Genomic DNA, 26,539 nt, shown 5'->3' on the forward strand with positions numbered 1-26,539 from the left:
TGAGGCTGGAGCTTTCAGGCTGGAACTTTAAGGCTGGCTCTTTAAGGCTGGGCCTTTAAGGCTGGCCCTTTAAGGATGGCCCTTTAAGGCTGGCCTTTAAGGCTGGCCCTTTAAGGCTGGCCCTTTAAGGATGGAGCTTTAAGGCTGGAGCTTTAAGGCTGGAGCTTTAAGAATGGCCCTTTAAAGCTGGCCCTTTAAGGCTTGCCCATTAAGGCTGGCCCATTAAGGCTGGAGCTTTAAGACTGGCCCTTTAAGGCTTGCCCATTAAGGCTGGCCCTTTAAGGATGGCCCTTTAAGGCTGGAGCTTTAAGACGGGCCCTTCAAGGCGGGCCCTTCAAGGCGGGCCCTTTAAGGCTGGCCCTTTAAGGATGGCCCATTAAGGCTGGCCCTTTAAGGCTGGCCCTTTAAGGCTGGAGCTTTAAGGCTTGAGCTTTAAGGCTTGAGCTTTAAGGCTGGAGCTTTAAGGATGGCCCTTTAAGCCTGGCCCTTTAAGACTGGCCCTTTAAGGCTGGCACTTTAAGCCTGGAGCTTTAAGGCTGGCCCTTTAAGGCTGGCACTTTAAGCCTGGAGCTTTAAGGCTGGCCCTTTAAGGCTGAAACTTTAAGGATGGCCCTTTAAGGATGGCCCTATAAAGCTGGCCCTTTAAAGCTGGCCCTTTAAAGATGGCCCTTTAAGGCTAGCCCTTTCAGGCTGGCCCTTTAAGGCTGGCCCTTTAAGGCTGGCCCATTAAATCACCTCGTACTTCAGTACGTGACAAAAAAAAAAAAAAAATTAAATTTACATTTTATTAGAAAGGCAGGAACAGAACAAATGTAACAGTTACTGATTGTAAAAGTACCAGATGGAGGGGTAGGATTTAATAAGCTTTGCTTCTTCCTACTCCTTTTGGACATGTGGAACTGTGAACTGATTATGTGATGCACTCAATTGTAATCTGATGCATGTTCAAATGAAATTAAACCATTACCATAATATAATATAATATCTGGAACATTCTATCCGCACTACCTACCTGGCACATCAGCCCATTATGCTATACAGTACTGTAGTGTGCTTTATATTCCCTCCATCAAACTGAAGCTCCATCTTGCTATACTTTAGTGTCTGCAGGGATGACCCTGTGGGGTAGAAGTTCATCAATAATGCACGCACGGACGCGCGGGCGTACACACACACACACACACACACACACACCGTCTCATACATATGAATGATGTAATGCTGCAAGCCCACCAATGGTTGGGCGTGTACGTCTCTGATTGCCTCCTTATACCTGGACCATGTGCTCACGGTACTCTGCGATGGAACGATGAGGGGATAAATCCACATTTACTATTTCCGAGGAGAACACGGACAAGAGTGAGTATTTAAAGAGATGACGTGTCTGTGGAGCTATGGGTGATGTAGAAGCTGTAGGAAGGAGCGGACTCGTATTGTTCAGAGCATCCTTTTCTGTTGTTCTCTCTCATCAAGGCAGTGCGTAAAGTTGGCACCCATCGGGCGTGTCTATGGACCCACCCCTATTGTGTGTGCGTGCGGGGTGTGCTTTTTGTATTTAAAGCATTAAAAAACCTCTCAAGTATCGAGTCCAGACGAGGTGCAGAAGAAGAAAAAGGAGGGGACACTAGACCAGAGCAGGCAATGCGGCTATTTCTTTCTCTTGTGTTGCCTTTAGCAGCTTCCATTCTAAAACATGTCTTGAAAACATGCTGGATATGATTTTTTTAGCCCATTGATTCTTGGTGCTTTTCTGCATTTTTTTTTAAACCAGCGATTAGATTTCACAAACGAAGATGAAATTCCCAATAGAAAACCCAAGAAAACAAGTTAACTGGGACCCAGAGCAAGGTTAGTATTTATGTGTTATTTGAATCGCAGCTCTTCTAGTTTATGAGGCTATTGAAACACAAAGCGTCGATTTAATACCATATTTTGTTGTTTATCTCACTTTTTCCATATTTTGTTTTGGAGTTCTTTTAAAATGCTTCCAAAAACGAATAAATTTTTGCTGTTTAGTTATGCATTCTGCATAATATTGTGCTAAAATGTGAAAAAGGAGAGATGCCGGAGTGGAGTGTTTAAGCACAGTCATGCTAGCATAAATACCCATGAAAAAGCGGAAGTTGTTGTCAACATAAGAGCATAAAAAGCCACTGTTTTCGAAATAAATGGCAGATTTGCACTCATTAGACCAATTACATCGTAAGTGATTAACATTTCACCTTTCACATTGAATAAAATTTTAACATATGACTTATTAATACGACTATTGTCGACATTATTTTAATTTTGACCGGAAATAGTACCCTTTATTGTGTAGATTTGCCAGGGCTGCACGATGAGGCTCAGCTGGCGAGTTAAACGCCCACAACCTGCCTTGTCCCTCAGGGAATAACGTGCAAAAACACCGAAACATGGCCCCATGTTTACTATTATTGGATATAACTGCAACCATCCATGCCCTGGACCCGCGACATATATATATATATATATATATATATATATATATATATATATATATATATATATATATATATATATATATATATATATATATATATATATATATATATATATATATATATATATATATATATATATATATATATATATATATATATATATATATATATATATATATACTATACGTATATTGTATATATTTCTGAAATAGAATTTATATTTTTACATCACTAACAGCAGCCCAAATGGATCAAATGCTCTTATTAGGATCAGCTTTCATCCTTCAGAGATAGTATCAGATGAAAACATTGCTTTCCACTTAAGCTTTATTCAATTAGTGAAATCAATAGGTAGGCAGTGCTTTGAATTCTCGATGGATGCATGTACGTCATGCCAACATTAACACAAGGCCAAATGACGGTATTAATCTATTTAGATTCTGATTTTTTTTTTCACATGTCAAAACTATTTTCCCTATGGGAAGTCACGGAAATTAAATTAATCCGTTCCAGGGTCAATCTGTTGCGACTATAAAACCTTTGTTAACAGTTTTAAGTAACATATGAACATTCTTAATGGCCATAAAAGCTAAGTCATTCCATCTAATGCGCAAGCCAGTCAACCTGTATGGCTATTGCTAGCAGGTAAGTGGTGCTGAAAACATTCCATCTCATGCGCTAGCTAATCTCAGGCCCGTGTTAGCGGTTCACGTTAGCGCTCTCATGCTCTAGCCAGTCAGCTAAGGTCAGTAACTGACCTAATGACATCACAGATACCTCCCAAGCATACTGATGGAGGCTCAGTCTCTTTCTGCTGCTTCATTCTTATTGTTAACATTGTGGTTTATCTCATGTTCTATAAATAGCTTCCATTAAATGGTGCAATTTGGGAAGGGAGGGGATAAAAGAAATCACTTAGCTGTAATTGATTCAGAACATAACAAGATTCATAACTGCTTGGAGGAGTGAACGGGATGCTTCCTGGATGTCCTTGACTCATCCCACTGTGGCACATGAGCAAGCGGACCACATCAAACACAAGAGCGCTTCTCTCAAACAAGTGTGTTATTGTTTGTGGGTGGCTGTCGGGATGAGCCCACTGAGGTCTGAGGCACCTTTGTTTATTGAGAAGTGGGATCATTTAGGCGATAAACATACGGCGGAACCTGGAATACAACCTGGTCTGTTTGTTTTTGTATTATGAAACCATTTTCCTCATAGGGAGTAATGGTTATTGAATTGATCTGTTCCAGGGTCAAACTCCTTCGTAAAAGCTCACGCCCAGTCATCGTAATGTATTGCACTTTTAAGCAAGTGTAACTCGTGTACCCGTAGAAATGATGACCGCCTCTTTCACACAGAGAGCCTGCAATTGCTTTCAACACAGCAAGGCAGCAGAAGTGAGTGTCTCATCGCGGTATTGTGAAATACCCTTATACACAGGCATCCTCCCGCCTCTGTTACAGGTGTGATACTACCTTTGATTCCAGGTTTACTCTCATAAAATTGCAACTTTTTCTGCTGCCCCCTGTTTTAAATATTCTTCTTGTAATTATGACATTATTTCCGTAATATTTTGACTTTATTCTTGTAACATTAGAACTTTTCCACCTCACGTCACTTATTTTGTTTTGGGTTTTTTTTCCATAATAAAAATAACCTAATATTTTCATTTTCTGTAATATTTATGACATTATTACTTCTCACAATATTACCTTTTTCTCATAACATTACAACTTTTTCTCTTTTTGGATTACAACCTTTTTTTCCCTGCTAATATTTTTATTTTTACTTTAGAAAATTACTGCTGATTTTTCAATTTTTACTGTTTTTGTGCTGTTTTGTGTTTTTTTTTCTCGGTTAACTTATACTATTAGAATGTACTCCGTGGCAATAAAAAAAACAAGCAGGTAGTCGCAAAAGGCCCCTGAGCCACACTTTGGAAACCTCCATCTTTTAAGTGTATCTTGTGCAACTGTGCAACTTCAAGGGCACCGGGCTGGAAAAAGAGCTTGCCATTGGCCACATGTTTCTATCACAAATGCAATCAATGAGCGATGACAGGAAGTGGCCTTAAACTGCTGTTCGAGACCAACACAATTTACACCAGCATCACTCAAGTGACGTGTCCACGCCTTACAATATTATTTCCTTAGGAGCGTTTTTTTACTTATATGTGATGCACATGGATTCATAAAATATTTACATAATAATGCATTGTTTCCTTGGGCATCCATCTTAATGGCATATAAGCAGCGATGTGGGTTGCCCACATTAGTAATATACTGTAGGCTTTTGAGGCTCCATTCCACATGACTAATGGCTTTAATGTTCACAGTCCAAAGCAGATGTCAGGACTTTTTAAAGGTTGCCTCAGGTATAAGCGGGAAAACAGTGACTTTTTTTTATTGATAGACCTACAGTAAATAAAGAGATCTACAGTCATGTGTGCCAATGCTTCTATTTCACAATGGCTGCACACAAAAGGGTGAAAACGTTTACCCGTGCTGTGTTGCCTGTGCTATTATCTCTCTGACAAATCCTATACATGGAGGCGCTGTTGTTTAACGCTTAATTTTTACTCCTTAAGTTGGAATTTCTCACATAGCGATACAAACTTTTTGTCTCACGATTCTATGACTTTAAAGATTGTGTTACATATATGCTTGCAATGCTTGCATGTCATCCAAAGCTCGTTATTTTTGACTGCCCGACAATACAATAATAAAGGTACTATAATCAAGAAGTGATCCACAGATCCAAATAACTAGAATGCATGTATTGATGTTTTTCTCCTATCTTTTCCAGTGGCAGTCCAGACCAACTTGGTCCCTCCCAAGAAGGCCCAGCCTGGCCTGGTGAAGTCCAGCTTGGTCCAGGCCAGCGTGGCCACCATGCAGAACCCCATGGGTTGCGAGCCCAAGGCCAACGGTCACTGCGCACTTCCTCGTCTCTCCATCTCTTCCCGCTCGGCCAGCGTGGTGGCAAGCATGGATGCCAGCTGCGACGGCTCGACGGGGGTGGCGGCTCTCCACTCTGTCATGAAGTGGAAGACCGTTCTGGCTGTGTTTGTCGTGGTGGTCCTGTACCTGGTATGCGGGGGTCTGGCGTTTAGGGCGCTGGAGCAACCGTTTGAGAGCGACCAGAAGACAAGCATCACCATGGAGAAGGCTTCTTTCCTGGCTAGACATCCATGTGTTACACCAGATGAGCTGGAGGCTCTCATCAAGGTGAGTTCATGACAGCAGTTTTATAGATGATAGGTAATTGGGTGATTAATTTTGGTTTCATTGGTTGGTCATGTCCCCTGGAAAATTACAGCGCTTACTTCCTTTATTGCCCTTGGATATAATGAAAGCTTTAACATTCAGTTACATTATGTACACGATTACATATTATCAGTGAAAGTGCAAAGTGAAAGGTATTGTTTCGACGGCTTACTTAGTACTGATTTCCTCAGTAACGAGTTGGCACAAGAATCCATTCAATTTAGGACAATGTGAAATGCAGAAATGTATTTTTAATGTTCGACTCTACAGTATATACAGTTGTGTTAAGATGTTTATTTTGGGTCATTAATTATTTATTTGAACCGTGCCAGTGTTCAAATAAATGTTTTGGCTGCTTAGATTGTGATTCTCTTTGAAGCATAAAATAATTAGTTTGTCAGCAACTGGGAAGCTTGACTTGTTGACCATCTTCCAAAAACGCACCACATTCACATTTTGCAAGAGTGGAAATCTAGGAGAAAAAAATGCTGGCTGGTAGGTGGTGCCAAATGTTAATAAAGCATGTTAGTGGGTTTGTTTACTTTTGTCATCCTCAAATATTAAAATGACAACGGCGTTGCCCAAAGAGCATCCAGCAGTGGTTTAGTCTAGGACTGCAACTAACGCTCCTTCCACTTCATCAGCTCCTCCTACTCCATCCACCACACCACCCCACTGTCCTTGGGTTCCATGAAAGGTGCTTACAAATAAAATGCATCATTATTAAAAACAATACAGGAGATATCATAAACAGACATTTTATCCAAGAGGAGACTGAGGGCATAAAGCATGTTAGTGGGTTTGTTTAATTTTGTCATTTGTAGGAGTGCATCCTCAAATATTAAAATGACAACGCCGTTGCCCAAAGAGCATCCAGCAGTGGTTTAGTATAGGACTGCAACTAACGGTTATTTTATAACAGATTAATTTTTTTTATTAATCCTGATTTAGTCAAAAATAGAGGGTTTGAACTGACAGAGCAAATAGTGCACAAACACCATGTGGCCGCTTAAATATTCGGTTAAAATAATGTTAAATCATTAAAAATAGAAATTTGTCCCATCAGTAAAACAATAAATGTACAGAAAAATGCAATCATGATAATTTTCTTAGTCGATTAATCTGAAGCTTGTTGTTGCAATTAATAGAGTAATCAGTCATCAATCATATAGAGCCCTGGTACTGAATTCTATTCAATTTTTCGTCTATGCCAAACATTGGCATTGTAGCACCAGAAGCCAGTTTGGTTTTGCAACATGAAATCTTGTAGATCAAGTAGAGTCCAGTCAAGTAGAGCCAAAAATAAGTCTCAGGAACCCATACCTGAAAAGACACTTGAAGGCTACCAATTTTGATTGAAGTGTCTTTTTTTTGTTCACAATTTCTAGTACGAAATCATCCTAAGATTTTGTTGAATTACTACCAGATTTGCATCAAATATGCTAGACTGATGGGCGCTGCTAAATTGGCCGGTCAGTGGCCAGAGCACGGCGGTGGCTTTTGATGACGTGTGGCAAATGTGATAAAGTGATAGGCATCATAATTGGAACACTTGTCCCTTGCTACATCACAGCTGGAAAAAATAATTAATTCATTAATGATCTAGGCTGCACGGTGGACCAAGTGGTTAGGGCGCAGGCCAAACAGCTAAGGGACCCAAGTTCGATTCCCAGCTTGGGCATCTATGTGTGGAATTTGCATGTTTTCCCTGTGCGTGTGTGTGGGTTTTCTTCAGATTTCCTCCCACATTGAATGTGAGTGTGAATGGTTGTTTGTCTATATGAGGAAAAAGAGGTAGAAAATGAATGAATGAATGAATGAATGATCTAGGCTGCACAGTGGTCCAAGTGGTTAGGGCGCAGGCCAAACAGCTAATTCCCAAACAGGTTTGATTCCCAGCTTGGGCATCTCTGTGTGGAATTTGCATGTTTTCCCTGTGTGTGTTTGGGTTTTCTCCAGTTTTCCTCCTACATTCTGTTGTTTGTCTATATGTGCCCTGTGATTGGCTGGCGACCAGTCCAGGGTGTACCCCGCCTCTCACCCGAAGACAGCTGGGATAGGCTCCAGCACCCCCGCGACCCTCGTGAGGAAAAAATGGTAGAAAATGAATGAATGAATGAATGAATGAAGTCATATGGCATCAGTAATGTTACATTGATGACACATTAGCTTACATGACATTACCTTATCTTGCAGCCATGGATGCAGAGTCCGACATGAAATAGTGAAAAAAGGTTGTCATTACATTCAGTGTGGAAGTGGTAAATTATCTGCTTCTTACTATGTCCTTCTTCCCAATTTAGTTTCAAACCCTTTCTTAAGGTGAGACTAAATAGAGGCGGACTAGTTAGCTCAGTAGCTTGCTCGTGCTTAAAGCGGTGGCATTCCCTGTAGAGATCCCGTAGCCTGTGTATAAGAGTGTAAACAAAGATAGTCATAGTGAGGATGGATGATAGACTCATGTGATCGACCCACATTGATGGACAGTTTACCAATGTTGACTTGTTGCGTTTATTTTTTATACATTGAGATCCATGGTATGTATCTTTTCCACACCCGAAGACAGCTGGGATAGGCTCCAGCACCCCCGCGACCCTCGTGAGGATAAGCAGTAGAAAATGAATGAATGAATGAATGAATGAAGATATTGGCGGCAGTGGTGTATTGGTGTATAAATGGTGCGAAAGGTGCAAAAAATGGCAGCCATGTTTCCCTCAGACTACCCCAGGGCAGCTGTGGATACAGATGTAGATTACCACCACCAGTGTGTGACTGAGGAGTGAATGAATAATGGTTTCACTTCATTGTGAAGTGCTTTTGGTGGACAGTAAACATACTGTACTGTACGCCCACCGTGCTGGCTGCTTGACAGCAAAATGTCACAAGCACCGCCATCCCCGTCAGCGGGAACCTCAATACGGTAATAACTTCTCAGCCAATGAGATACCCGTAATTCTCAGTGACACATTACATAATATAAGATAAAAGGTGTCTTGGGAGGCTTTCTTCCTTGATGTGGTCACAGTTGCTACAGGAATCACAAATTGATTTTTGAAGTAACTTCCCACTGTATATTCTGTTCCTTCTCATCCATCCAAAACATTTTTTAATGAACTTTATGACCTTATGATAGTTTTATATCAGCCGTGGAAGCCATAAATTAAAACCGTGAAAATGAATCATTTGGAAAATATCTCATAAAATGCACTAAAACCGTGACACAGAGTGGCGATTGAAGCGCACAGCGTCTCTTAGCATCCAATCTCATACCAAGTAATTATGCGAAGTACGGCGTGCAGCAACAGCAGGACTAATTGAGGCGTGAGGCGCCCTAAGGAACATTTGATTCTTAATGAAAGAAAACAGTTGTAATGTGGTCAATTAAATGTAGAAAATATTTGGAAAGCCATTTGGACCGTTGGAGAGCGGATGTTGTGGAACAGAACAGCAGGAATTTGATACAGCAGCTAGTAAGATAAGGGAAAATAAGGAGGAAAAATTGATCTGTTCCAGGGTCAAACTAAAACAATAATTTTCATTCATTCATTTTCTACCGCTTTTCCTCACGAGGGTCGCGGGGGATGCTGGAGCCTATCCCAGCTGTCTTTGGGCAAGAGGCGGGGTACACCCTGGACTGGTGGCCAGCCAATCACAGCCAATCACAGGGCACATATAGACAAACAACCATTCACACTCACCTATGGACAATTTGGAATCGCTAATTAACCTAGCATGTTTTTGGAATGTGGGAGGAAACCGGAGTACCCGGAGAAAACCCACGCATGCACGGGGAGGACATGCAAACTCCACACAGAGATGGCCAAAGGTGGAATTGAACCCTGGTCTCCTAGCTGTGAGGTCTGCACGCTAACCACTCGACCGCCGTGCCGCCCAACAATGATTTTGTTATTTTTAATTAAAAAAATATGTATAAACTGTAACAAACAATCCTAACAAACAAACAATAACTCAACAATCCTAACAGGCATACAAGTGTAAAAATAAGTTAGCCACTGTGTCACAAAGGTAAAATAAATAAAAATACCATTGTTGCCATATTTTCAAAGAGGTAAAAATATACTGTATATTGCCGGCCTAGTCAGAGACTCAATAGACGACAAGAGCACTGCAAAAGGAACAAACTGTTGTTTTTCCGAAACTATTGCAGAAACACTAGCCAAAGATCCTTTATTCGCTAGGAATGCTCTGTTGCTTTTTTTTAACCTACTGCCAAAACACTAGTCATAGATCCTCTGCAGGAGCGCACTGCTGCTTTCAAGGACATTATGCCAAAATAGGGCAGAGTGATTAGCATGTAGGCCACACAGTCAGGGGATCGGGAAGACCTGGGTTCAAATCTCCGCTTGGGCATCTCTGTGTGGAGTTTGCATGTTCTCCCTGTGCATGTTGTCTCGGTACTCTGGGTTCTTCCCACATTATGAAAACATGAACGTTAGGTTATGTGCCCTGTGACTGGCTGGCGACCAGTCCAGGGTGTACCCCGCCTCTCACATAAAGTCAGATGTGATAGGCTCCAGTATACCCCCGTGACCACAGTGAGGATAAGCAGTATAGAAAATGGATGGATGGATATTGCCAAAACACTAATCAAAGATCCTCTGTATGACAGAGGCGCTGATGTTTTTAAGGACCTACTGAAAGATCCTCAAAATCACAGGAATGTGCTGCTTCTTTTAAGAATCGACTACAAAATCACCAGCAGAAGATGCCCAATATGCTAGGGGTGCTCTGCTGTTTCCTTAACCTTCCTCTTGTGTTAGCTTTCTGATATCATCTCTTACTATGTTACCGGGTCGGTTTTGACCCATGTATTAAATCAGCTATAAAATACGCTAAAAATAATTAGTTACCATCAAATTTGCTTCTCATGTCTTGGTTACCTTCTTAGGCTTCCTCATCCATGAAAATGTTGGTTTTAATACTTTTGGTGTGGGCATGTAGGTCTTTTTTTGTCACTGTACCCGTCCATTTCAATTTCCAAAAATGGTATAATTAACCTCAAAAGAATCATTTTAATAAATTGAAGGTTCTTTTGTTACCTGGCTATTCCTGAGGGCTATAGAACATATCTCTTAAATCAATTTGTTTTATTTATTTTCTCATTTTAGTATTAATCACTAAAGAAACATCTATGGTGTTCGAGTCAATTTTGACCCATATATATTAATGTCAAGAAAAGGTAGAAAAAGTGATTGTTTTCAGCAACAGAACTTTAGTATAAACTGAAATGAAAAAGCAGAACAGGTCCAGATCTTGGTTCACTGTACTTCTTGCCATTCTTTCCATGATCCAAATTGTAAATGTGAAATCAGCCAATCAAATGAGTGAATTCACCTCACATGTCTGGACTTTGTTTTTCTGCTGGTATACTGGAAAAGCGGTCAAAATGAGAATCCCCTGAAGCTTCCATGATGAGAAGAGGAGCTGGTTGTCATTGTGTTGGCTAATTGTACACTTATGATTTCAGTTGTGGCTCAAAAATATTGCTTTATAGTCATATTATTATAACCGGGTCGAAACCGACCCTAACAATTCAGTGGTCATAATTTCAACCAGATCATTTTAAAATGTTGTAAAAATTATTTTTTTGGTTTTATTTTGTTGAAATAGAGTTTCCTGACAAAGTCAAAAAAACCTTGATGCAATAAACAAATGTTATGTGATTCTTTTTATGCATTAAAATGTAAAACGGGTCGGTGCCGACCCTAACACAAGAGGAGGGTTAATCTACGTATATGACAGGAGGGCACTGCTATTTTTAAAGGCCTACTGAATAAATGCGAGTAAAATCAAAAACACTAGTCAAACATCCTCTTTATGAAAACACTGTACTCACTCCAAAAACTGAAGATTTGACCTCCAAAACATACGACTTTTGGGATGTTCTACTTTGGAAGTACCACTGTCATATGCGTTAATAATGCAAGAATTAGGGTCCGCCCATCCTCGTTAACTTTGAATAACCCCGGCGAGAGAACCAAACACATTCAATTTGGAGTGCTCCACTTTCCACGAGAATAGTTCTTTACCACTGCAATGCTGAATATATTACTCTTATCTTCCCTTTAACACAAACATCCATTCCTTATCTTCCCACACAAAGGCGATTTCACTGTGAGTTTGTAGGAGAAATCAATGATAGCGTCTCCTAAGGAGGAGGACGGAAATAAGAACCTTTAGTGTGGTGTGCTGGCGGGGTCCAGAGGGAATCAATTATTCATCGCACAGGCCAGTTGCTACATACCTCCTGCAGAAGCAGCTGTTAGACAAGTCATTCCTATTCAGACATATGTGAGAACATATGAGAACAGGAGGAAGATTGCATGGTACTGCAGGAAGCTCAATTTGGCATATAGGGTGTTAGCTGAGATTTAGTGTGTTTGTTTTTGTGTATTTCCATTGCCTATGCCCCTCCCTCAGCCCAAACCCCCCTCATACTACTTCTATTCTTGTTCATAGTCATAGTTCATAGTCTCATTATTGCAACGCTCTTCTGGTAGGTCTCCACAAATGCCTCCATCAGCTTCAAGTGGTCAAGGATTCTTCATCACATCACCCCAAACATGTAGCCCCTTTGCTGGCCCGCCCATCAAATCCAGAATAGAATTGAAAATCCTCAACATTTCCATCAGCTCCTCCTACTCCATCCACCTCACCACCCCACTGTCCTTGGAAGTTCCTTGAAAGGTGCTTACAAATAAAATGCATCATTATTAAAAACCATACAGGAGATATCATAAACAGACATTTTATCCAAGAGGAGACTGAGGGCATAAAGCATGTTAGTGGGTTTGTTTACTTTTGTCATTTGTAGGAGTGCATCCTCAAATATTAAAATGACAACGCCGTTGCCCAAAGAGCATCCAGCAGTGGTTTAGTCTAGGACTGCAACTAATTAATTAACTGATTAATTTTTTTTATTAATCATGATTTATTCAAAAATAGAGGGTTTGAACTGACAGAGCAAATAAGTGCACAAACAAACCGCTTAAATTCATTCATTCATTCATTTTCTACCGCTTTTTCCTCACGAGGGTCGCGGGGGGTGCTGGAGCCTATCCCAGCTGTCTTCGGGCGTGAGGCGGGGTACACCCTGGACTGGTCGCCAGCCAATCACAGGGCACATATAGACAAACAACCATTCACACTCACATTCATACCTATGGACAATTTGGAGTCACCAATTAACCTAGCATGTTTTTGGAATGTGGGAGGAAACCGGAGTACCCGGAGAAAACCCACGGGGAGAACATGCAAACTCCACACAGAGATGGCCGAGGGTGGAATTGAACCCTAGTCTCCTAGCTGTGAGGTCTGCGCGCTAACCACTAGACCGCCGTGCCGCCCGGCCGCTTAAATATTCTGTTAAAATAATGTTAAATCATCAAAAATAGAAATTTGTCCCATCAGTAAAACAATAAATGTACAGAAAAATGCAATCATGATCATTTTCTTAGTCGATTAATCTGAAGCTTGTTGTTGCAATTAATAGAGTAATCAGTCATCAATCATATAGAGCCCTGGTACTGGATTCTATTCAATTTTTCGGGTATGCCAAATGTTGGCATTGTAGCACCAGAAGCCAGTTTGGTTTTGCAACATGAAATCTTGTATGCGCGTCGATCAAGTAGAGTCAAGTCAAGTAGAGCCAAAAATAAGTCTCAAGAACCCATACCTGAAAAGACACTTGAAGGCTTCCATTTTGGATTTTGAAGTGTCTTTTTTTTGTTTACAATTTCGAGTACAAAATCATCCTAAGATTTTGTTGAATTACTACCAGATTTGCATCAAATATGCTAGACTGATGGGCGCTGCTAAATTGGCCGGTCAGTGGCCAGAGCACGGCCATTAATCATTAATCATATAGATCCCTGGTGCTGGATTCTATTCAATTTTTCGGGTATGCCAAATGATGCGTTTGGAACCAAACCTTCTAAGCTGATCATTTGGGTGGGTTGCGTCATGTCAGCTTTGACGTTGGTCCTGAAGTGACAACACTGCTGCTCCATTGATCTTCCATTAAGGATGTGTTGTGTTGTCCCAGTGCTGCACTGCAGTGGTGACTCACGAATGCTCATCTGTTTTGCGGGGGAATTCCAAAAAGAAGACAGAAAAAGTGTAAAAATTGAGGATGAAAGCACATTAACGAGACGGTCTGTATGTTTGCTCCCCTCCATCCGGTGTCCACCTACACGCTGTGATCCCACCATGTGTTGCAGCCCTTCCGGCGTTCATTAAGACTGACTCACGCTGTGACACAATGGGAAGCAGCGTCATTGTTGACAGCAGTCAAGAAGTATTTCACTTTTATCCTGATTTAACACAAGCCACCATCAGCCCTATTACATCACCACACCTCAACTAACCTTGTTATATGAAAACGTACACAGTTTTCATATGAAAAATAGCAAAAAAATATTGTTTTTACTGTATATCATTGAGAGGACTGATTGCATTGATTATATGACAACTGACATCGGACCAGATGACAAGTACACTTCAAAACCTAGTTGCATTTTTGTATTCCTAAGAAGACCAGAAAACACTTGTCATGTAGAGGATCTTTGACTAGCCTTAAAACACAATATCGTTGTGTCTTACTGTGGATCTGGCATTTTTGTAGAAGATGGTTTAAAAGCAAAGCACTCCAATCACATAGAGGATCTTTGACTAGCATTTTTGCAGAAGATGCATAAAAACAGCAGTGAACTCCAGTCATAAAGAGGATCTTTGACCAGCACCTAAAAACTATGGAACACTCTAATCAAATAGAGGATCTGTGACCAGCGCTTCAAAACAGCAGAATTCTCCTGCCATAGAGGATCTTTGACCAGCACTTCTAAACAGCAGAACTCTCCTGTCATAGAGGATCTTTGATCAGCGCTTCAAAACAGCAGAACTCTCCTTCTATAGAGGATCTTTGACCAGCGCTTCTAAACAGCAGAACTCTCCTGTCATAGAGGATCTTTGACCAGTGCTTCAAAACAGCAGAACTCTCCTGTCATAGAGGATCTTTGACCAGTGCTTCAAAACAGCAGAACTCTCCTGCCATAAAGAGGATCTTTGACTAGCCTTAAAACACAACATTGTTGTGTCTTACTGTGGATCTGGCATTTTTGTAGAAGATGGTTTAAAAGCAAAGCACTCCAATCACATAGAGGATCTTTGACTAGCATTTTTGCAGAAAATGTTTAACAACTGCATAGTGTTCTTGTCATATAAGGACGCTTTGACTAGCATTTTGCAGAAGATGCATAAAACCAGCAGTGCACTCCTGTCATAAAGAGGATCTTTGACCAGCACTTAAAAACTATGGAACACTCTAATCAAATAGAGGATCTTTGACCAGCACTTCAAAACAGCAGAACTCTCCTTCTATAGAGGATCTTTGACCAGCGCTTCAAAACAGCAGAACTCTCCTGTCATCGAGGATCTTTGACCATCGCTTCAAAACAGCAGAACTCTCCTGTCATAGAGGATCTTTGACCAGCGCTTCTAACCAGCAGAACTTTCCTGCCATAGAGTATCTTTGACCAGCGCTTCAAAACAGCAGAACTCTCTGTCATAGAGGATCTTTGACCAGCACTTCAAAACAGTAGAACTCTCCTGCCATATAGAAGATCTTTGACCAGTGTTTTTGCAGAACTTGCTTAAAAACAACAAAGCGCTCCTGTCGCATAGAAGTTTGACTTGTTGACTTTTCTTTTTTCAGATGTTTACAAACCCTGTCATATCAAGGATTTTTGACCAGCAGAGCACTGCTGTCATAGAGGATCTTTGAATCACCTTTGTGCAGTAGTTTCTCATAAACAGCAGAGCACTCCTGTCATATACTGTAGAGAACCGAAACAAAATAACAATGGTAGCGAAGTCTGCTCTATGGTATTCATCATGTATCATCATAGAGCGTGTTATCATTAGCTCACGCTTCCCAGTGAAGGAGGCAATGTTGTCAGCCAGTAATTAGCTGCAAGCTGGCCAGGGCGGAGATAAAGACATTAGTAAAAGTGTTTGGCGGGGAGTCGTAGAAGGGTGACACGCGGCGCTGGCTGGGTCAGTGCCAACGTGACATACTGTGCTGCCAGAAAGACACTCTGATACTCCGCATTATAGGCAAGCGCAACAGTCCCCAGCAGCACGTCGTGATCGCTTGGCAACAAGGGTGCGAAGTGGAGCTGCAGCGTGTGCAAAACAAAAGCAAGAAGTCCTTCGGTAGTCCTCGTGCCTCCAAAGTGCACGTGCATAGAGGAGGAATTTTTTTTTCTGACATCTTGGCTGGTGGACAGACGATGGCTATAAATAGAGCACCTCATGAAGTATTCAGATACATTGCAAGGCTATTTATAGCTCTCGCTCCACTCCAGAAATAGGTTATTTGGGGTTTATTATATAATTAAGATCCAGATATGAAAAGCTACAAAATAGCATTGCTGCTGTTGGCTAATTGTAGTCACACAAATGGATTTGAGGTCATGGCATGCATATATAATATGCATAACAAGTAGGCATGCACGGCACTGTGCACTGAATTGCTAACTCTTTGCTTTGAAATGTATGTCACAAGAGGAGATCCATATTTTATAATGTAGTATCTCTCAAAGCAGCTTGCACATAATGTGTGGGGGTTGTCTGAGTGTGGGAGCGGTACATTCAATGTTATCACATTGGCACAAGATTTAGTAGCAAGTCAGGCAACAAACATTATATCGTTCAATTAAATGATATAGTCTGTGCAATAGAATAATACTGCATTTCTTTAACATAGAAATGATATATTTCATCTTAAAAATACATCATTGCATATACCAAGAAAGTGTTTTGTCAAACAAAATGCAATATTTGGTGTTAATAATACCCAATTTGGCCACACTATTCTAATATTGTGCCACAAAATAAAATGTTTTCAACTAAATTGGAATATTTCGATACAAAGCTAGGTTTTTTGGTCCAAAAATGCAACACTTCCACTTAAAAGTACATCATTTTTTTGCACAATATTGTAATGTTTTACCATTCAATGCAACTTATTTTAAATAAAATACAGTTTTCAACAGAATTCCAACAGAAAAGCATAATATAAAATTTGTAATAAATAAATATATATATATTTTGCCATAATAATGCAAAATAATATTATATAATTGAAATATTGTATAATATTGTGCTACAAAATGGTAATATTTTCACACAGAACTGTAATATTTTGTCTGAAAATGCAACTTTTGCTACAGTATTGCAGTATTTCAGTATTTGTCAATTTGAGCTTGAGTGGCAAGGCGTATGTTGCCGTGGAAACAGGGAACCAGACCTAAGTTCACACAAATCAACCACAAGTGCGGACGTTAGTACGTTGTTGAATATTTCATGGCTCCATAATAGATGATTGACAAGTCCCTGTCGAAGGCCGTATAAGCAGTGAGAGCGATAAATTATGATGTATTCTAGCTATTAGTCAAAACATCTGTACAAATAAATGCCTTACTTCCAATAAACTGCAGTTAAGTTTGTTTATCGACCTTTACATTCAAATCAATACATTTTTTTATGTGTTTCCAGCATTCCATTGACGCCGTGAGTGCTGGCGTGAGTCCCATTGGAGACACGTCCTACAATTCCAGTTATTGGGACTTGGGCAGTGCCTTCTTCTTCGCTGGAACGGTCATCACAACCATCGGTACGTAAAATAACCCAGACAATAAGACAATCAACCTGATATTGAACATAATGTTATCACAAAAGTTTAGTTGATATCTCCCTGTCAACAATGCATGTCCTTAAGGACAACTCAATTAACCTCCCTGATCTTATTTAACAGCGACCATTTCCTCCAAGGAATTGTTACATAAGTACATCTATTGATGATGTTGCATAATGACATCATCATAGCCTTAATAGCCCCCCTACGTTTTATACCTTTTAGAGCGCCTTTACATCTCCTTTATAGCCTTTTATTGCTCTTAATTTACTGTGTTAGTTAATTTATCTCTGTTAGTCGCTCTCTGGGAGGGAAGGGCACTGATGTAATAATGCATTTTTAAAATAATATTCTTGCGACCAAGATGGACTAGTGGCTCGCGATGACGGGTTGGTGACCCCTGCGTTAGACAAACAACTTGCAACAAAAGCTGGTGTAGAGTATTAGTGTTTTCACACACATATTTCCACACGGAGTTAAATTTTTTTTTTCAACAACATAAATGTCGAGTTTTGCCACAAAAACACAAATAAGTAATATTTTGCCACTAAAATATGATCATTTGCTTCATAAAAACAAGCTATTGCCAGACAAATGTCATGTTTTGTACAAAAAGTCCAATATTTAATCAGCTTTACTTAGTTTAAAAGTATAAAATAAGTATATAATACGGAATAGCGGGTGAAGCCAGCTATTTTTCTGTCTTTTGGAGGTAGTGTCAGAGCTGTAGCAATAAAAGTAAATATAAATTAAATTAATTAATTAAATATGAATTAAAACAAATAAAAGTAATATTTTGCCACTAAAATATGATCATTTGCTTCATAAAAACAAGCTATTGCCAGACAAATGTCATGTTTTGTACAAAAAGTGCAATATTTAATCAGCTTTACTTAGTTTAAAAGTATAAACTAATTATATATAATACGGAATAGCAGGTGAAGCCAGCTATTTTTCTGTCTTTTGGAGGTAGTGTCAGAGCTGTAGTAATAAAAGTAAATATTAATTAATTTAATTAATTAAATATGAATTAAAATAAATAAAAGTAATATTTTGCCATTAAAATATGATAATTTGCTTCATAAAAACAAGCTATTGCCAGACAAATGTCATGTTTTGCACAAAAAGTCCAATATTTAATCAGCTTTACTTAGTTTAAAAGTATAAACTAAGTATATAATACGGAATAGCGGGTGAAGCCAGCTATTTTCCGTCTTTTGGAAGTAGTGTCAAAGCTGGACATGAGGTTTGACTGCCTGTGTGTAAGGGTATTCCTCAATGCAAGGGCACGGGTGTGAAGTTCAACACCTTCACATTCACTTCTCCTACCCTGATGTGTTGATTTGTCCTGTTACTATTTTGTACTCGACATATGATAAGTGTGAAAGCACATAGAAATATCCAGCTTTTGGGGTTATATATAAAAGTGTGTCATATATTAAAATATGAGTATATGCACATACTGTTCAGCACATTTGTTGAACGGAGTGAGACCTTCTGTCAGTCATACAGTCTCTCTGGTGGTCAGAGAGTGTAAGATTGTAGAAATAAATAGAAATTGCCAATTCAAGTCAACTGTCATATCCTAGTATTCATCAAAAATATGCATTTAAGTTAATTTTACGTATTCTTGGCCTAAATTATGCCTTTTTCAATGAACTACAACTCTGGTCACTAGATGTCAGTAATGTTACATTTCTGGGGGAAAACATGTGAGTTGATGTTTTGTCTTAATTATGTCTGATGTGTCTTCATTAATTCATTCATTTTCTACTGCTTTTCCTCACGAGGGTCGCGGGGGGTGCTGGAGCCTATCCCAGCTGTCTTCGGGCGAGAGGCGGGGTACACCCTGGACTGGTCGCCAGCCAATCACAGGGCACATATAGACAAACAACCATTCACACTCACATTCATACCTATGGACAATTTGGAGTCGGCAATTAACCTAGCATGTTTTTGGAATGTGGGAGGAAACCGGAGTACCCGGAGAAAACCCACGCATGCACGGGGAGAACATGCAAACTCCACACAGAGATGGCCGAGGGTGGAATTGAACTTGGGACTCGGACAATTTGGAGTGGCCAATTAACCTAGCATGTTTTTGGAATGTGGGAGGAAACCGGAGTATCCGGAGAAAACCCACGCGTGCAACATGCAAACTCCAGGGTGGAATTGAACCCTGGTCTCCTAGCTGTGAGGTCTGTGCGCTAACCACTAGACCGCCGTGCCGCGCCCTGATGTGTCTTATTTTCTGTAATTATATTTGCTATATTGGGTAATACAAGAGTAAAGGTGACTATACTTTTTTTCTGATTTCCTGGTGTGAACAGGTTATGGAAACATTGCTCCCAGCACTGAGGGCGGGAAGATCTTCTGCATCCTTTACGCCATATTTGGCATCCCGCTCTTTGGTTTCCTGCTGGCCGGGATCGGAGACCAGCTCGGCACCATCTTTGTTAAAAGTATCTTAAGAGTGGAGAAGATCTTCAGGGTGAATATTCAAACAAAAAGCAAATCAACGCACTGGCGGCTTTAGTGATGCTTTTATTACAGTTACAAATTCCTGTCGTTTTTTCCCGCCTCAGCAAAAACACAAACAGATCAGCCAGACTAAGATACTGGTGACATCCACCATCCTCTTCATCTTTGCCGGCTGTATCGTCTTTGTCACCGTCCCGGCTGTCATCTTTAAACATATCGAGGGCTGGACCACGCTGGAGGCCATCTACTTTGTGGTCATCACGCTCACCACGGTGGGAATAGGCGACTATGTGGCTGGTGTGTATCCAACATACCGACGCTGCCGTCTCAGTCATCACATCTTCACCGTTTTTTTGTCATTTTTCTTCCAGGTGGAAACCGCAGGATTGAGTATATGAAGTGGTACAAGCCGCTGGTGTGGTTCTGGATCTTGGTGGGTTTGGCCTACTTTGCAGCCGTCCTCAGCATGATTGGCGACTGGCTTCGGGTGCTGTCCAAAAAGACCAAAGAGGAGGTATTTGATTGCGTCCCTTCTTTGTACCACACCTGTCACAGTATTCATGTGTAGAACTGCTTCTTAACAACAAAACTTATTTTATTTCTACAAGAGAGGAGAAATATGATCGCAGGGAAGAACTACATTTGAAACACTTCTATGCTAGGACTACGTTATGCTAGCCATAGCATTTCAGTATGTGGAATCAAACTATGGAATGGATTGAGTAAGGACCTCAAACAATGCACAACGATGAGCCAATTCAAGAAACAATACAAGCAGTTGATGTTTGCTAAATACAAGGATGAAGAGTCTTGAACCAGTCATGATGTGCTATATATATCACTATATTGACACTTACTATGGTACCCATTATGGCATTGGATGGTCATATCACCTTGTACTTTGGTGCGAGGTACATTATTAAAAAAAACAACCTTAAACTGTATTATGGAAAACAGGAAGTGAACAAATGTAACAGTTACTGATTGTAAAAGTACCAGATGGAGGGGTAGGATTTAATAAGCTTTGCTTCTTCCTACTCCTTTTGGACATGTGGAACTGTGAACTGATTATGTGATGCATTCAAGTGTAATCTGATGCATGTTCAAATGAAGTTAAACCATTACCATTACCATTACCATTAAACTATATCACTCTCACAACGACAGGTAAGTAACACGGCAGACATGTTTGTTTTGGCTTTGTGAAATAATACCCCTAGAGTCATCTATACACTCATATTGTTCATTCATTCATTCATTCATTCATTTTCTACCGCTTTTCCTCACGAGGGTCGCGGGGGCGCTGGAGCCTATCCCAGCTGTCTTCGGGCGAGAGGCGGGGTACACCCTGGACTGGTCGCCAGCCAACCACAGGGCACATATAGACAAACAACCATTCACACTCACATTCATACCTATGGACAATTTGGAGTCGCCAATTAGCCTAGCATGTTTTTGGAATGTGGGAGGAAACCGGAGTCCCCGGAGAAAACCCACGCATGCAGGGGGAGAACATGCAAACTCCACACAGAGATGGCCGAGGGTGGGAATTGAACCCTGGTCTCCTAGCTGTGAGGTCTGCGCGCTAACCACTAGACCGCCGTGCCGCCTCATATTGTTCAATATAAGAGAAATAATAACAGAAAATATGACATGGTAGACATAAATAAGACATAACTAGACACACATGTGAGCATTGGTTTTCTGGACAGCACACTTTCAACAGTGGCTATTGTCTCATCAGTATAGAATTTAGCTTAGTTTTCCTCAGTTCCTAGTTCATGCCCTTATTTTGTATTTACTTCCTGTGTTGCTCTGTTCTGTTTTCCGTTGCTTTCCATTACCTCCCCGCACCTGATTCCCATTTTCTGTGATGTCTATTTAGTTCAGGTGTGTGCTCCTTTTCTTGTTGGGTCATTGTCTAGTGCGTTGTTCTGCTGCATCTCCAATAAATACATTTTTACCTGATATTGGGTCCTCATCTCTGCATCCTGGAGTCGAACTGTAAAGCAATCAAGCCGCAACATGACAGTCACCTAGTGATCAGTGACAATGGTAGCAGGCTTTTTTGTTGGTCATGGCAAACCATGTGACCTTGCTCTCATCTCTTATTGGTCAGCAACGGGTGCAAGAATGTATGTTTTATGTATGTATGTATGTATGGTTTAATTCCTCCTGAACATGCACACAATCACAGTAAACGTCACACAAAAAGGCATAGGAAGAAGCAAAGCTTATTCAAATCCAGGAAGAAGGTGAAACAATAATTGCCCTGCATATTCCGCTAACTTTATCTTGAATTTAACCTTATTGCACTAAACCCAAGATATATCACAGTTTAACAGAGTGATTCTGAAATCTTCCCCAGGTTGGAGAGATCAAAGCTCACGCAGCCGAATGGAAAGCGAACGTTCGAGCAGAGTTCCGAGAAACGCGGCGACGCCTGAGTGTGGAGATCCATGACAAGCTCCAGCGAGCCGCCACCATCCGCAGCATGGAGCGCCGCCAGCTGGGCCTGGAGCAGCGGGCCCACTCCTTGGATATGCTGTCCCCCGAGAAGAGAGCCGTGTTCGCTAGCCTGGACGCGGGCCGCTTCAAGACCTCTTCCCAGGAGAGCATCGACACCAAGCTGAATAACCTGCGCATGAAGGGGGCCTGCGAGTCGTACGAGCACCACGGTGGCGAGCAAACACCGCAGACGTCTTCATCCTCGGAGGAGAACCTCTTCAACCTGCGCTTTGGGTCACTGACCAAGCTAGCCAGGCGTGGTAAGAACATCCGTAGGAACATCCCGGGGGACTCCAGACGCGCTAGCGTCAGCGTTAGCAATGGGAGCGCCGTAGTGGACGAAGAACGAGGCGAGGACGTGGGAGAAGACGGAGATCCGGAGGAGGAACCAAAAGAGCGCAACACCAGTTTGAACAACCTGTCGCAGTACTCTGTGGAGCGAGCCAAACTGAATGGGTGCAAACAGCGGGAGAACACTGGAGGTTAAACATGGAGGTCCACATGGAGTCCGATACTACTCCGAAAACTGTTTCTATTCCAGGGCCAAAACGTACACAGGTATGCTCCCAACTGGTGGAAAAATCAAGGGTGCTTAAGTCGTACCCTTGAGGAGTCCCAATAAGATACCGTTGAAGAAATGTGCCTTTTTGTTTCCTCAGTTTGCTTTTTGGGAATCTCAGTCATCGTGCCATAAAGCCATAGGAAGAAAAACCTGCTGCCAAAACCACCAAAAGAGACATATGACATACGTACGTAAAGAAGCTGTCGTCTTAATACCTCACAACGGCAGGCTTTCATCTCAACGTTAGCTAGCTTCTGCTCACACAGTTAGCATTTTTCCACACAAACACAAACAGGGCAAGAAGGCGTCCATCTTTGTGTGTCTATTTTTAGACTGCTACTGCTGAAAGTCATGGCGGAATGACGGAAAACGGGTGGATCAATGAAATGAAGAATTATTCACTAATCACGCATTGGTTATCCTGGAAGAGACGCTGTATGAAATACGCTTCTTTTGTAACCAGCCACATTCAGATAGTTTTTTTTTTATGTGATTAATGAATGAATGTGATTTTTTTTTTTCCTCCCCAACTATCAAGCATGTTTTTTTTGTCTATTATTTTGTATTAAAGGTCCCGTATTATACTATTTTTCAACCAAGTCTCACAACAGTGTATTTAAAGCCCCTAATCTTGCTTTGACCATATTCAGGTATTAGGTCATTATCTATGGGTAGTGATGGAAAAGACAAGATGGTGGGCACAAGTGTTGTCATTGGGAGAAATTTGGAGTAGAACCGCATTGAGAGGAGCCAGATGTGGGTAGTCTGAGCTTTGGTGCTTAGGCTGTTGCCTCCACACCCTGAGCTTGGATAAGCGGAGGAAGATGAATGGATGGATGGAATTCTCGCCATGATGCTGGAATTTAGACAAAAGTAAGCCCTGTTGTTTTGTGTGTCTGTAGCTTTAACACTAATGAGCTGTGTTTGTCCACACCTCCGAGCACTTTATCCACTTTTTACATATACTAACACTGTAGTGCTATACTTGTTCAAACCATATATCACATGTATATGGCATCAACTTAACATTAAGGTGTTTGCAACATTAGCATAGTTATGTGAGCTACAGCGCTAACAGCAACATCACGCTGAAGAAAAACAAAATGAAACTTATAGCTTCCGCGTCTGTAACTGACTCACAGACTGTTGGCAGCGCTTTATTTTAAGATGTGTAGCGAAGCTTCATTCATTCATTCATTCATGCATTTTCTACCGCTTTTTCCTCACGAGGGTCGTGAAGGGTGCTGGAGCCTATCCCAGCTGTCTTTGGGCGAGAGGCGGGGTACACCCTGGACTGGTCGCCAACCAATCACAGGGCACATATAGACAAACAACCATTCACACTCACATTCATACCTATGGACAATTTGGAGTCACCAATTAACCTAGCATGTTTTTGGAATGTGGGAGGAAACCGGAGTACCCGGAGAAAACCCACGCATGCACGGGAGAACATGCAAACTCCACACTGAGATGGCCGAGGGTGGAATTGAACCCTGGTTTCCTAGCTGTGTGGCCTGCGTGCTAACAAATTGTCCGCCGTGCTGCCTTGTCCTAAAAAATCAATTGGTGTGGTATCAGAGGTTTCATTTTGAACTGAGCAAAACAAAGCAAGCTTAAATATATCTTGTGGAGTACCCCAGGGGACGCCGTGCCGCCCTGTAGCGAAGCTTTTAAATTTTTATTTTGTTTTACAAAGCTAGGCCTGTCATGATAAGTTGGACAATAATTATCCTACAAATTATTGCAGCCAAATTATTGCAAATTATTACATTAATTTATTATATTAATGTCAACATAATATGTCAACATGTTCTCCCCGTGCATGGGTGGGTTTTCTCTGGGGACTCCGGTTTCCTCCCACATTCCAAAAACATGCTAGGTTAATTGGCGACTCCAAATTGTCCATAGGTATGAATGTGAGTGTGAATGGTTGTTTGTCTATAGGTGCCCTGTGATTGGCTGGCGACTAAATGTAATGATAATATGTGTCATAAGATACTGTACACCATATCAAAAGCAATAGACTTTAATTTCTCCATGCAGACGTCAGCTTCCTTGCAAATATACACTTCATTGAATCACTTTAGGCAACACTGTTTTTCGTTTAATGAGGTATAACATTTGATCAAAGTACATATGCCGGATGCAGCAAAATTTGTTTGATGCACCAGGAGGTATTGTACTTCACTGAAAATGTTAACTTCCACCGTTTGGTATTATTTATTTCACTGTCTTAGCGTTTGATATATTGTGTTTTATACGCAACGGGCATGAAGAAAGTATTCAATCGTGTAGCACACAAACTTGTAAGCAGTACACTCACTAGCGCGTGGCTGAGGACAAAGAGACTGAATGACTGACAGGAGGTTTCACTCACTCCGCAATAAAAACGTTAGAGAGGTGAAAAACAAACATGCATGCACATGACGATATATAAAGGCCGATAAAAGGCAGAGTTTGTTTTGATTTGATGATGGTGACAGGCCTATACAAAGCTGTGAGTGAAGTGACAGACGTAGAAACAGGGTGGGCTCATCTAGCGAGGGGCAGGGGGGTCCTTGATGATGTCACATTTGCATAATAGGGGACCTTTAATGAGTCGAGCATTTGCATTTTTTTATTCTACTGTAAAGAAATGATCACAGTTCAGCACAGTGTTATGTTTAATACAGGATTAGGGATGGGTATAATCATCATTGACAGAGTGCACTACTGGCTGCAGCCATCAGAGGCGCTGTTGATTCTGTCTTAGTTTGCTCGTTTGTATGAAAATACAAATGTCCCTATACTGGATGATTTTTTCATGTTTTATTGTGATACTTTTACTTCGGCCAAATACGCATAAAAGGAAGTTCAATTTGAATTGGATTGTTGCTGCTCCAAAAGTGCAATTTACATTCAAATTGACTCTTAACGGTTGGAACCTCATCCTGACCATGACCTGTGATGATCAATTATTTGTGGTGAATATTTTATGAACATTTCACATTAAATGTATCCAGTGCCTTTTTTGGGGTTAAATAATAAAGATGGCAAAATGAAATGTAAATGTTGACACATTGTCACTTTCTTTTTGCTTAAATTCACTTTAAAAGTAAATTTTAGCCAACAACACAACAAAATTGTCAGTTAAAAACATTCTTGGTTGTCTTCCAGCACACAAAAAGAAACATTTATTGATGTTATATAATTGATATTAATTATATGTTCCACAGTGGTTTGCCCCCTTCCTGATTTCTTTTTTTTTTTTTTTACTTGTTTGTCGCATTTAAATGTTTCATATCATCATCACAATTAAATATTACTCAATGACAAAACGACTGAACACAAAATACAGTATTTAAATGAAATGTTTATTACTATTACTTTCTGCAGACTTCAGTTCCATTTTTGCATGAATTGCATTGCATTTTTCTGAATATGCAATATCATGCTAAATGACATAATTCACTGTTATGTAATTAGTAGCCCGGCCGTGAGGTCTCCATGCAGCCGCGGTCACGTGTACCCAAATGTGCGAGGCACCTCATACAGAGAG

The 26,539-nt window shown here is 40.8% G+C and overlaps 1 protein-coding gene across 3 annotated transcripts; it reads left to right on the forward strand.

The window, feature by feature from the left end:
• Window positions 1-1,266: 1,266 nt before the first annotated feature.
• Window positions 1,267-24,871, forward strand: kcnk10b (potassium channel, subfamily K, member 10b). 3 transcript variants are annotated; one of them, XR_009132451.1, is made up of 8 exons: window positions 1,376-1,848; window positions 5,271-5,692; window positions 17,309-17,426; window positions 19,778-19,938; window positions 20,033-20,225; window positions 20,300-20,442; window positions 22,297-22,994; window positions 23,096-24,871. XR_009132451.1 is itself a non-coding variant. In XM_058091406.1 (7 exons), coding segments are annotated over exons 1-7 (1,665 nt in total). In that variant the 5' UTR covers window positions 1,267-1,358; the 3' UTR covers window positions 22,924-24,871. The 3 variants fall into 3 exon arrangements, 2 of the variants coding, with proteins under 2 accessions (XP_057947389.1, XP_057947388.1); XM_058091406.1 differs by lacking the exon at window positions 1,376-1,848 and adding an exon at window positions 1,267-1,359 and having other exon boundaries at window positions 22,297-24,871; XM_058091405.1 differs by having other exon boundaries at window positions 22,297-24,871.
• Window positions 24,872-26,539: the final 1,668 nt, after the last annotated feature.

The sequence above is a fragment of the Doryrhamphus excisus genome, chromosome 13 (assembly GCF_030265055.1).
Source record: "Doryrhamphus excisus isolate RoL2022-K1 chromosome 13, RoL_Dexc_1.0, whole genome shotgun sequence".
Taxonomy (NCBI): Eukaryota; Metazoa; Chordata; class Actinopteri; order Syngnathiformes; family Syngnathidae; genus Doryrhamphus; species Doryrhamphus excisus.